At 42.8% G+C, this 13,621-nt stretch overlaps 1 protein-coding gene across 2 annotated transcripts in view; it reads right to left on the bottom strand.

Annotated features, from left to right (window-relative positions):
- Window positions 1–13,621, bottom strand: part of LOC110507622 (delta and Notch-like epidermal growth factor-related receptor) — a 68,137-nt gene that overhangs the window by 37,198 nt on the left and 17,318 nt on the right. The window contains exon 1 of one of the 2 annotated variants that reach the window (XM_090224524.1): window positions 6,692–6,872. The exons of the other annotated variant lie outside the window; for it this stretch is intronic. Within the exon in view, the coding sequence (XP_090080650.1) occupies window positions 6,692–6,778 (87 nt within the window). The 5' untranslated portion in view covers window positions 6,779–6,872. Of the gene's footprint in view, window positions 1–6,691; window positions 6,873–13,621 lie in introns of those variants that run through there. 2 annotated transcript variants of the gene reach the window in all.

Here is a 13,621-nt window from a genome sequence, read left to right as displayed (position 1 = left end):
GCATATATGATCATATAACACCCAACATAATAGAATCAGTTCTTCTGGGTGTATGAATGGTAAAGCTGTTGGTGCAATTGGCTCGCCTACTTCTCTTGATAGGCAACTACTGCCTATATGCACAGGGACAGGGCTAACGGTGTGATTTAGCACGTCTATTAGCTCACAGAGGCACAGAACAATAACAACCAACATACGCAACAAGCACTGTAACTATATTCCCACATGGGCCACAAACAAAAAAGATCTAAAGATATTTTAGAGCAAAAATGTATTGCTTCACAAGTTAAAATGATCAACTTGCTAATTGTCCTGAAGCGAATAAGGATCAATAATATTGAAAGAAGATTATTGTGTACATGAGAGACAGAAAGACAGAGAGAGAGACAGACAAAGAGAGAGAGACAGAGAGAGAGATACAAAGAAAGAAAGAGAGAGACAGAGAGAGAGATTTGAGGCGGTGGGGGAAGTGGTGGTGGAAGAAGTGGGATGAGCTGGCCATTCTTCAGCCCCTCAGACACACACACATACACACCATTTATTATGGAATTGCTTAGGAGTAGATGAGACAGAGCTGTCTCCGAGCAGAACTACCACGGCAAACAAAATGAACAAGCTCAATATCAACTCTCACCGCAGGCTGAGGATTTATTAATTCAGTAAAGCATACTGAATTATAGATGGCATAGAGATAAATGAAAGTGATGGTGTGTAGGGTATAACGATAATAAAGTTTTAATGTACCAATATATGGAGTCAGGATTGGTAAAACTCCCAGGTAGTCCTGGTGCTACACCTGGCCAAATCTTTTCAGGTCTGAGACTAGCACCACGGGGCAGTTGTGGAAAAAGTACCCAATTGTCATACTTGAGTAAAACGACTAAAGTAAAAGTAAATGTCACTCAGAAAAATACTACTTGAGTAAAAGTCTAAAAGTATTTGGTTTTAAATATACTTAAGTATCAAAAGTAAATCTAATTTTAAAAGTATACTTAAATATCAAAAGTAAAAGTATAAATTATTTCAAATTGCTTATAATATGAAAATCAGATGGCACAATTTTCTTGTTTTTTAAATTTACGGATAGCTAGGGGCACACTTCAACACGCAGACATTTACAAACAAAGCATTTGTGTTTAGTGAGTCCTCCAAATCAGAGGCAGTAGGTATGACCAAGGATATTCTCTTGATAAGTGAGTGAATTGGACCACTTTCCTGTCCTGCCCAGTGTTAAGCACTGAAAATGTAACAAGTACTTTTGGGTGTCAGGGAAAATGTATGGAGTAAAAAGTACATTATTTTATTTAGGAATGTAGTAAAGTAAAAGTAGTCAAAAATATGAATAGTAAAGTACAGATACATAAAAAAACATTTAAGTAGTACTTTAAAGTATTTTTCACTTAAGTATTTTACACCACTGCCACGGGGCCACCTCATTGGACAGAGGTGTAACAGTGTGACTGGCCAGTGGGATGGCCAGTGGGATCAGCAGGCCTGTAATGATTGATAATTGGGCCTGGTCAATTCATCCAGTTTATCAGGCAGTCAATATTTATGGCTGAGTCATCTGTACCGTGGGTGAGGCTACGGGACAGCCGGCGGGGGCGGTTTAATGGCAAGCTGGTTCAACCGCACACGGACCACACTAAGGAAGATGTAAAATGTTTAGGAAGATGTAAGGCAAGCCTATGCCTTAGTGACAAATACGACATGCTTGCAAACACACAAACACAACTCAATGTCCCAACCATGGACCGGTAAAGTTGTGTTTTTCTCATACAAAGAGCATTCTCTCTTGAACATGGTTATTACCTGACAATCTGTGAAGCCAATATGGTCTCTCATGTCTCAAATGATTTTGTATCCATTTCATAACGACATATCCGCGTTGCCGTAGCTACAGTAGCTAGGTAGCCTGAAAGCAATACGCCTTGATGAAAAAAACATTGTGTCTGTGTGTGTAAAGTACATGAGACAGAAACAGACAATAAAGTAGTAAGAGTACATAGACACATCTGAGGGTCATATTTAATGTTTTGTCATATAGTAGACACTCTTATCCAGAGCAACTTATAGTAGTGAGTGCATACATTTTATTTCGTACTGGCCCCCTGTGTGAATCAAACCCACAACTCTGGCATTGCATGCACCATGCTCTACCAACTAAGCTACGACGACAAAGACACGAAGAACGACAACCCTTGACAACCCTCGTCAAATCCCAGATAAATTGTCTGATCTCTGAGGCACCGCTGCTTGATTTTCCTGAATGGCTCCCGGTACTGCTGACAACCTTCCTGTTGAGGGGGCGCCCAGGACATTAGCATCTATTAGCATAACTCAGAAACACCCAGAAAGACATGAGACTGTCACATAAAAGTTTCATCAGACAGCGCCTCAGGGACACAGACACATTTTCCACGCAAGAGAAGATGTTATTGTTTCTGTGCACCTGCAGAGGCACTGATAGCGAGAGTTAGTTGGCTGTCTCTCTGATAGTTCAATCAGCCGTAAAGCGGTCGGTCGGAAAAACGCAATTATAATGTCTCCAAACAGCTGTTGAGAATGAGAGCTTTTCTCCCCCAAATGGATCTCCTGGTTCCACTTTGAAACATGCTCAATCACTGCTTTTGAATGTTGGTATCTTACTCCTTGGGAGAGTATAACTTGTCAAAACTCTTACTTATACAATAGTTTGAAGTAAATGCCAAGTAATGCCAGTATTTTCCCTATCTTGCTTCCTCCTGCTGCCATACTTCACATTTACTGTAAGTGGCTCTCAGGGTTGGGTAGGTTACTTTCTAAATGTAATCTATTACAGTTACTAGTTACCTGTCCAAAATTGTAATCAGTGACTTAACTTTTGGATTACCCAAACTCAGTAATGTAATCTGATTACATTCTGTTTCTTTTAGATTACTTCCCCCCTTTAGAGGCATTAGAAAAATACAAAAACGTATGTTACCAATTGAACAACATCTATTGCAGGATTAATCAATGTTAAAGTTTAATAAGCTGGCCATATATGGGATGTTAACTTTTACTTTATGGGTTGGTTATGTAGGCTTCTTCTAACCCATCACTTTCTACTACATATAATAATACAATTAAATTATATATTTACATTAATAACCAAAGTCTTTCAGAATTCCAGTCATTCCAATAAATGTTATACCCCTTGATCTTCAAGAATAGGACTTGGAAATATGGAAGTATAGATTAGCCAAATTGTTTTACCTGAGCACAACCCCAAAACTATAAGGCCTTATTAGCCAGCCCAACTCTGTTGTTTATGATTTTGTTGTCATGGAGGACTGATCGCCTCCCAAGTGGTGCAGCGGTCTAAGGCACTGCATCTCAGTGCTAGAGGTGTCACTACAGACCTTGGTTTGACTCCAGGCTGTATCACAACCGGCCGTGATTGGGAGTCCCATAGGGCGGCACACAATTGGCCCAGCATCGTCCGGATTAGGGTTTGGCCGGGGTAGGCTTTCATTGTAAATAAGAATTTGTTCTTAAGCTCTTAACTGACTTGTCTAGTTAAATAAATAAATAAATTGTGCACGTTGATCGAGTTGAAAAATAAATTCTGCACTCATGGAATGACATGCTTTGAGCACTGCTGAAAAGTGCTATTTACGAGAAAAGGTATGCCATGTGCTGCATTTGCTATAGGCCTATTGTTTACCTTTTTGTTGGTGACACTTTGATAACTTCATCATATGCAGCTGTTTAAATGGCAAATCCACAGATGAAACAATAACAAAACGGCCGCCCCATCTCTGTTTTGGTAAAAAACGGAGGGATGGGTCTGGAGAAATGTAACCACACAACCAGATTAATAGACAGAGCTATGGATGCAAGACTGACCATCCATGATATCAAAATTATAGTTTTAACCATGTAATGAGGCTATAAGGTGTTTGTTTTCATTTATAATGTTTACAAACATTGGAGAAAAAAAGCTTATATTTTGGGTTCTCAATGGGTGTGATGGTTGAACTAAGCTCATGAGGCATTTATAAATTATCATATAATTTAATCCAAAAATGGATATAGCAACTACAGATTGCTCATTTAAGTCTATCAACATTGTGCGAATTTGAGCATGTGTCCATTAGGCCTATGGATTTTTTTTATTTTTATGAGCATTAATTAAATTGAGCACCAAAAGCCTCACCACATTCCTGTTCCCAAGAAAGCTAAGGTATCTGAGCTAAAAGACAACCCCCCTTAGCACTCACTTCCGTCATCATGAAGTGCTTTGAGAGACTAGTCAAGGACCATATCACCTCCACCCTACCTGACACCCTAGACCCACTCCAATTTGCTTACCGCCCCAACAGGTCCTCAGACGACGCAATCGCAATCACACTGCCCTAACCTATCTTGCTGTTCATCGACTACAGCTCAGCATTTAAGACTATAGTACCCTCCAAACTCGTCATCAAGCTCGAGACCCTGGGTCTCGACCCCGCCCTGTGCAACTGGGTCCTGGACTTCCTGACGGGCCGCCCCCAGGTGGTGAGGGTAGGTAACAACATCTCCTCCCCGCTGATCCTCAACACTGGGGCCCCACAAGGTTGCGTTCTCAGCCCTCTCCTGTATTCCCTGTTCACCCACGACTGGGTGGCCATGCACGCCTCCAACTCAATCATCAAGTTTGCAGACGACACTAAAGTGGTAGGCTTGATTACCAACAACGAAGAGACGGCCTACAGGGAGGAGGTGAGGGCCCTCGGAGAGTGGTGTCAGGAAAATAACCTCAAAATCACTCAAGTCAACAAAACAAAGGAGATGATCATGGACTTCAGGAAACAGCAGAGGGAGCACCCCCCTATCCACATCGACGGGACAGTAGTGGAGAGGGTAGAAAGTTTTAAGTTCCTCTGCGTACACATCACGGACAAACTGAAATGTTCCAAACACACAAACAGCGTGGTGGCTGAAACACACAAACCTCAGGAGGCTGAAGAAATTTGGCTTGTCACCAAAACACTCACAATCTTTTACAGATGCACAATCGAGAGCATCCTGTCGGGTTGTATCACCGCCTGGTACGGCAACTGCTCCGCCCATAATCGTAAGGCTCTCCAGAGGGTAGTGAAGTCTGCACAACGCCAGAAGGCAAGGTCAGTACAGGTGCATCAAAGCAGGGACCGAGAGACTGAAAAACAGCTTCTATCTCAAGGCAATCAGACTGTTAAACAGCCATCACTAACATTGAGTGGCTGCTGCCAACATACTGACTCAACTCCAGCCACTTTAATAATGGAAAAATGTATGTAATAAATGTATCACTAGCCACTTTAAACATTGCCACTTCATATAATGTTCACATACCCTACATTACTCATCTCGTATGTATATACTGTACTCTACACCATCTACTGCATCTTGCCATCTTGATGTAATGTATCCCTAGCCACTTTAAACAAAGCCACTTTTATATGTTTACATACCCTACATTACTCATCTCATATGTATATAATCCTAGAAGTAATCAAATTTTTCAAAAGTATCTGTAACCCGATTACAATATTGTTGATGGTAAAGTAACAGATTACAGTTACAGTTTTTTTGTAATCCTTAACATGTAACGTTACTCCCCACCCTGGTCGCTCTGCTAAATGACGAAAATGAGAAATGTAAATGTGGGTAGGCAGAATAGTCACATGAGGTGGTGTTACATTGTGTTACAGCTAGTGTTACATTGTTATAGTTGTTTCTTCAGAAAAAGACAAGGCATTACATTTACATGTTAGTTATTTAGCAGACGCTCTTATCCAGAGCGACTTACAGTTAGTTCATTTATCTTAAGATAGCTAGGTGGGACAACCACATATCACAGGCACTGAAATAACTTTTTTTTGTATATTTGGCTTTATCTAATGTGAATATGCATGTACACATCCATGATTGTATGCAGACACGCAGACATGTCTTTTGGAACTGTTACATGAATTATGTTATCAATGTTCATAAACTGAACTTCAATCAAACTGCTCAGTCTGCAACCCAGAATTTGTAAGATTATAGTTGAATGAAACCGACAGAGTCACAGCTACAATAGACAAAATGTTTATTCACGAGGACGTCCCAGTCCGTTGTACAAAACCATCCATTTTATACTGGCTCCTTACGCACATACCTTCACACACAAACAGCAGGTATCCTACACACATACTGTATCACTCACTACCCAGCCGACAAAGATTAGGGAAACCGTGAGAAGTACTCCCTGCCCTCCTCCAAATCTCTCATAGCCAGGTCGGCACCGAATTCTGCTCAGACAGTCTGTGTTTAAGATACTATAAAGATATATTGTACAGATATATTGTTTTACCCTAATTCTGACTAAAACTACACACATCATTAAGAATAGATTTATGATTCGAATCAATTTCATTTGGTTTCAGGGTGGAATTTTCTAATCATTAATTTAAACATATACATTCCATCATCAAATATAAATTCCATTATCAGGAACCCAAACCGGCTGCGCGTGTGCGCCATCGTACGCTATCGTGCATACACGCAGGTTACAATATCAAAACAAACTCTGAACCAATTACATTAATTTGGGGACAGGTCGAAAAGCTTGCACTTGCTAGCTAATTTGTCCTATTTAGCTAGCTTGCTGTTGCTAGCTAATTTGTCCTGGGATATAAACATTGAGTTGTTATTTTACCTGAAATGCACAAGGACCTCTACTCCACACATAAAACGGCCAGCTGAATCGTTTCAAGTCATCTCTCCTCCTTCCAGGCTTTTTCATCTTTGAATTTATATAGTGATTAGCATCTAAACTTTCATTGTATTACCACGACAACCGACAACAAAGTTCGTCTTTCAATCACCCACGTGGGTATAACCAATGAGGAGATGGCACGTTTGACACCTGCTTCTATAAACCAATGAGGAAATGGGAGAGGTAGGACATTCAGAGGGATCTGTGTCAGAAATAGAAAGGAGTTATATTTAAGTCCTTGGCGTAGTAGACATGGACATGAATAACATGGATTTCTAAATGTATTTTGCGATGCTTGCGCACGCGACGTGTCGCAAAATAAATGTAGGAATCTATGTTATTCAATTATTGTACCCACACTGCATTCGCACGCCAACGAGCGCCTAGTTTCCAAGGGCTAAAATAGAAGTCATTCTTCTTCTATGCGATCACCAAAGCCTGGAAGGCGGAGAGATGACTAGAAACGATTCGGTTGGCCGTTTTATGTGTGGATTAATTGTCGGAGCAGAGGTCCTTGTGCATTAAAATCTGTAAAAAACTGTCGTTCTGCCCCTGAACAAGGCAGTTCACCCACTGTTCCAAGGCCGTCCTTTAAAATAAGAATTTGTTTTTAACTGACTTGCCCAGTTAAATAAAGGTTACAAAAAATGTCACACCATCATTAGGACTTATATATTTAAGCAATAAGGCACTTCAGGGGTTTGTGGTATATGGACTCATTTATCTATGCCACACCATCACTCTGAGTTATATATTTAAGCAATAAGGCACAAGTGGGTGTGGTGTATGGGCAATATTCCACGGCTAAGGGCTGTATCCAGGCACTCCTCGTTGAGTCGTGCACAAGAACTGCCCTTAGTCGTGGTATATTGCCCATACACCACACCCCCTTGTACCTTATTGCTTAAATATATAACTAAGAGTGATGGTGTGGCATGGATAAATGAGTAACAGTCCAAGCTAGAGAGAGTCTCCAGTTGGGCACCCCCCTCACAGCCGTTCATCACAAAAATCCCACTGTATAGAACCAATCTACAGTACTATTCACCAGAGTCCTCTAGCATTCACTGTTCATATCGACAGAGCTGCCACATCATTCATCACAGAACTCTAGGAGTTACAATCAGGCCTATTCAGTCATCAACATTGGTCCCATATGGCCAGTAAACACACAGCATGCTCTCCAATTAATGTATCATTTTTTCGGTACAACACAAGAGCTGATGTGCTGTTGTTCTAGCACTCCCCTGCCACCTTCACACTAGTGCTGTTTTGTCCCATCTTCATTAGAGCTCTCGCTAACCATCCCTTCCCCTCCTCTTCTCCTTCTCCTCCTCCTCTACCTCCTCCTCCTCCCTGTCTTCCCCTGCACAACATGGTGGAATCTGATAACTACCTTCACACCAATCTGTTGATTCTCTCGTTTTGGCTGCTATGGGATGGAGCATAAGCAGTCAGTCACACGTCACAAGCATGCTCACACAAACAAACAAACACACACTAATGAAGCTGTTCTGTCAGGTAAGTGGAATTATGTAAGTACATATCCCAACCAGAAGCCATGGATTACAGGCAATACTCGCACTGAGCTAAAGGTTAGAGCTGCTGCTTTCAAGGAGCAGGGCTCTAACCACGGAAGCTTACAGGAAATCTTGCTATGCCCTCCGACGAACCATCAAACAGGCAAAGCTTCAATACAGGACTAAGATCGAATCGTACTAGACCGGCTCCGATGCTTGTCGGATGTGGCAGGGCTTGCAAACAATTACAGACTATTACAGATGATGCAATCTCTATTGCACTCCAGACTGTCCTTTCCCACCTGGACAAAAGAAACACCTATGTGAGAATGCTATTCATTGAAAAGCTCAGCGTTCAACACCATAGTGCCCACAAAGCTCATCACTAAGCTAAGGACCCTAGGACTATACTCCTCCCTCTGCAACTGGTTACTGGACTTCCTGACAGGCCTCCCCTTGGTGGTAAGGGTAGGTAACAACACATCCGCCACCCTGATCCTCAACACGGAGGCCCCTCAGGGGTGCATGCTCAGTCCCCTCCTGTACTCCGTGTTCACTCATGACTGCATGGCCAGACACGACTCTAACACCATCATTATGTTTGCCGATGATGCAACAGAGGTAGGCCTGATCACCGACAAGGATGAGACAGCCTATAGGGAGGAGGTCAGAGACCTGACCGTGTGGTGCAAGGACAACAACCTGTCCCTCAACGTGATCAAGACAAAGGAGTTGATTGTGGACTACAGGAAAAGGTGGACCGAGCGCGCCCCCATTCTCATCGATTGGCCGGCTGTAGTGGAGCAGATTGAGAGCTTCACGTCACGTCACCAACAAACTAACATGGTCCAAGCACACCAAGACAGTCGCAAAGAGGGCACGACAAAACCTAATCCTCCTCAGGAGACTGAAAAGATTTGGCATGGGTCTTCAAATCCTCAAAAGGTTTTACAGCTGCATCACTGCCTGGTATGGCAACTGCTCGGCCTCCAACCGCAAGGCACTACAGAGGGTAGTGTGCATGGCCCAGTACGTTATTGGGGCCAAGCTTCCTGCCATCCAGTACCTCTATACTAGGCTGTGTCAGAGGAAGGCCCTAAAAATTGGCAAATACTCCAGCCACCCTAGTCATAAACTGTTCTCTCAGCTACCGCATGGCAAGCGGTAGCTGAGCGCCAAGTCTAGGTCCAAGAGGCTTCTAAAACAGCTTCTACCCACAAGCCATAAGACTCCTGAACATCTAATCAAATGGTTACCCAGACTATTTGCATTATCCCTCCCCCCTTTTTTACACTGCTGCTATTCTCTGTTATTATCAATGCATAATCACTTTAATAACTATACCTACATGTACATATTACCTCAATTACCTCAACACCGGTGCCACCGCACATTGACTCTGTACCGGTACCCCCTGTATATAGTCTCCTATTGTTATTTTATTGCTGCTCTTTAATTATTTGTTACTTTTATCTATTACTTTTTTGGGGGTATTTTCTTAAAACTGCATTGTTGGTTAAGGGCTTGTAAGTAAGCATTTCACTGTAACACCTGTTGTATTAGGCGCATGTGACAAATTTGATTTGATTTGAATTGGGATGGTGACTCCGAGAATGAACAGGATTCCATTAAATATAGAGGGGAAAAAATAAATAATAAACTGTAAGGGATGGAGCATAAGCAAACCTAGCACACTGGGGACAAAGATGCTTTCTGGATGGTGTCATCTCATGACGCAGGTAAAAAAAAGCCGAACAGGCTACAGTATAGGCTACGGTATAGGCTAGAGTACAGACTACAGTACAAGCTACAGTACAGGCTACAGCATAGGCTACAGTACAGGCTGCAGGCTACAGGCAACAGTACAGGCTACAGACTACTGTACAGGCTACAGGCTACAGTACAGGATACAGGCTACTGTACAGGCTACAGGCTACAATATAGGCTACAGTACAGGCTACAGGCTACAGTACAGGGTACAGGCTACAGTACAGGCTACAGTACAGGCTACAGGCTACAGTGCAGGGTACATGCTACAGTATAGGGTACAGGCTACAGTAGAGGCTATAGGCTACAGTACAGGCTACAGGCTACAGTACACTGTGCACAACAGCTATATGTAGGACACCAGAAGAACAACATGTCTTTCCTCATAGGGTACAGTATGTTAGCCTCAGTGTTTTCCATCATGCAGTTCAACATAATATCCTCTGCAGCTTGTGTTTTTTGGCCTAGGCTTTGGTTTAGCAGGCTAAAGCATTCTTGTGGGCATGCAGGAGACCTGGATTTGAACCGCATTAGTCACACATTCTCAAATGTGATAGAGAACTTTGGAAGGGAACATTGGGAGAACATTCCAGAACATTCCAGTTGGAGGTCAAGCAGCTTCTTCTATTAGATTCAGTGTTCCAGAAACCAGACCAGACCAGACAGGACCGGAGATGTGAGTTATTAGAGACGTCAAGTGGAAGACAGAGGAGGGAGTGTTAAACCACTCACTACCGACAGACCTGGGTCTTGTCTCCGATGGACAGTAACTCTTAAGGAGCAAAAGGATGCATAGATGTAAAATACGACAGGTCAGTATACCACTAATGATGCACGCAGGCACACATGCACGCAAGCAGGAACACAGGCACACACACACACACACATACACATCAGCCTGAACATTGGTGCTCTGTGGGTCATGAAGGTCTGATGAATGCCTAGACCGAAGATCTATTGACCGAACTGCAAGTCCCTTTTCATGTCTTTCATGACACAGCCAACATCATGTCCCATCTGAATCTCAGACATACATTCTCTAGTGAAAGCAATGATCATTGTAATGTACAACCGCTCCACTTTACATAGACAGAGTTAATACTACGGGGCGGCAGGGTAGCCTAGTGGTTAGAGCGTTGGACGAGTAACCGGAAGGTTGCAAATTCAAACTCCCAAGCTGACAAGGTACAAATCTGTCGTTCTGCCCCTGAACAGGCAGTTAAACCCACTGTTCCTAGGCCGTCATTGAAAATAAGAATTTGTTCTTAACTGACTTGCCTAGTTAAATAAAGGTAAAACAAACAAACTAGAAGAGAAACAAGTCTTTTTGGCAAAGATTCCTGTCGACTTCCTTTAGTCTGCGATCAAAGCATGATCATTTCAGACTCCATCAGAGTCTGTCTTTGTCCGGGTGATTGACAGAGACTGACACCTGTCAGAACTTAGCTGAGATCAAGTAGAAAATAACATTTCAAAATAGAATCTCAAATCCTAAAGAGAACCCACCCAGAGAGATGACAAAGACCAATTACCACACTGTAAGGCTGCTGTATCTGACCCAATCAGGGTGGGGGGATATTGAATATTCATAGGGCCAGGAGTTTGTCCCGGCCACATGACTCGATTAGGAAAAACTTCAGTGGAGGTAGATCAGCTTTAATATTCCAGATAGATTGTAGGTTCCATCAATGTAATTTCTGCACATGAAAGCGTTGGCCCACCCTCACACACTCACTTCCTCCAGAGCCCCCTGGTCTGTGGCATCAAAGGACACGCTTAAAAATCTGATCCATGGAAATCACACAAACACCTTCAAACACAGGGGGAAACTCACACCTGTCTTGTTGTATCAATACCAGCCCTTGTGTCATGTCTCCCTTCTTCCCTCCTCTTTTCCCCCCTCACTTTATCTCTTCCCCTCTTTCCTCATTTGTCACGCTCTAGAGTTTCATCATCACAACCCGAAAGACATGAGCATGATAAATCAACCCCCATTATAAATAACACACATATGCTGTAAAACATTCTTATGTAAGGATCCCTTACTCCTCCAATAGATCACCACACATTAGGCCACAATCCCTCCAAATCAACCCACATGTAGATTACCAGACAACAGAGAGGATCAAGAGGTATAACTATTGGGAAGGAGAGCGAAAGGGAGCAAGGTAGTGCAAGAAAGAAAGAGAGAAAGAGAGACAGGAGAGGATGAAAGAGAGAAAGTGTCACGGCTGATTTCCTCCTCTTCGTCTGAAGAGGAGGTGTAGCAGGGATCGGACCAAAACGCAGCGTGGTAAGTGTCCATAGTAGATTTTAATGAATAAACCGAAACAGTACAAAACAATAAACGAAACGTGAAAAACCAAAACAATACCGTGTGGTGAAACAGACACGGAAACAATCACCCACAAAGTACCCACAGAATATGGCTGCCTAAATATGAAAGAGGAGAAAGAGAGACGGGAGAGAAGAAAGAGGAGAAAGAGAGAAGGGAAAGGTGAAAGAGGAGAAAGAGAGAAGGGAGAGGATGAAAGAGAGACGGGAGAGGATGAAAGAGGAGAAAGAGAGACAGAAGAGAAGAAAGAGGAGAAAGAGAGAAGGGAAAGGAGAAAGAGGAGAAAGAGAGAAGGGAGAGGAGAAAGAGGAGAAAGAGAGATGGGAGAGGATGAAAGAGGAGAAAGAGAGACGGGAGAGGATGAAAGAGGAGAAAGAGATACGGGAGAGGATGAAAGAGGAGAAAGAGGAGAAAGAGAGACGGGAGAGGAGAAAGAGAGATGGGAGAGGATGAAAGAGGAGAAAGAGAGATGGGAGAGGATGAAAGAGAGACGGGAGAGGCGGGAGAGGATGAAAGAGGAGAAAGAGAGATGGGAGAGGAGAAAGAGGAGAAAGAGAAACGGGAGAGGAGAAAGAGGAGAAAGAGAGACGGGAGAGGATGAAAGAGGAGAAAGAGAGATGGTAGAGGATGAAAGAGAGAAGGAGAGACGGGAGAGGATGAAAGAGAGAAGGAGAGACGGAAGAGGATGAAAGAGGAGAAAGAGAGATGGTAGAGGATGAAAGAGGAGAAAGAGAGATTGGACAGGATGAAAGAGGTAGACAGCAAGTAAGAGTACAGAGAGAGAACGAGAGAGAGTATAGAGAGAGTGTTTACTGTTCATTTGTTTTATTTATTTTACTTTTGTTTATTATCTATTTCACTTGCATTGGCAATGTTAAGATATATTTCCCATGCCAATAAAGCCCTTGAATTGAATTGAGAGAGAGAGAGAGAGAGAGAGAGAGAGAGAGAGATAGAGAGAGAGAGGTAACAGTGTAAGAGAGAGACAAAGGGAAAGCGAGGAGTGAGGGAGAGAGCAGACGAAGAGAAATATGAGAGGAGGAGTTTAGGGGTGAGCTGTCAGCAGTGCTCTATTTATACCAGGCGGAGGAGGCTGGTGTGTTTCTCAGGGGATTGCATAGCGCCGTGACGTCACGGGTATCTACCTGGCTGTTTTAGTGTTAGAATTACGGTTAGGAGCTGGGTTAGTTTTAGAGTTAGTGTTAGGAGCTAGGGTTAGGTTTAGAGTTAGGGTAAAGGTTAGGTTTT

Source organism: Oncorhynchus mykiss, chromosome 27 (genome assembly GCF_057628025.1).
Source record: "Oncorhynchus mykiss isolate SJ-2025 chromosome 27, ASM5762802v1, whole genome shotgun sequence".
NCBI lineage: Eukaryota > Metazoa > Chordata > Actinopteri > Salmoniformes > Salmonidae > Oncorhynchus > Oncorhynchus mykiss.
This window is presented reverse-complemented; position numbering and strand designations above follow the sequence as displayed.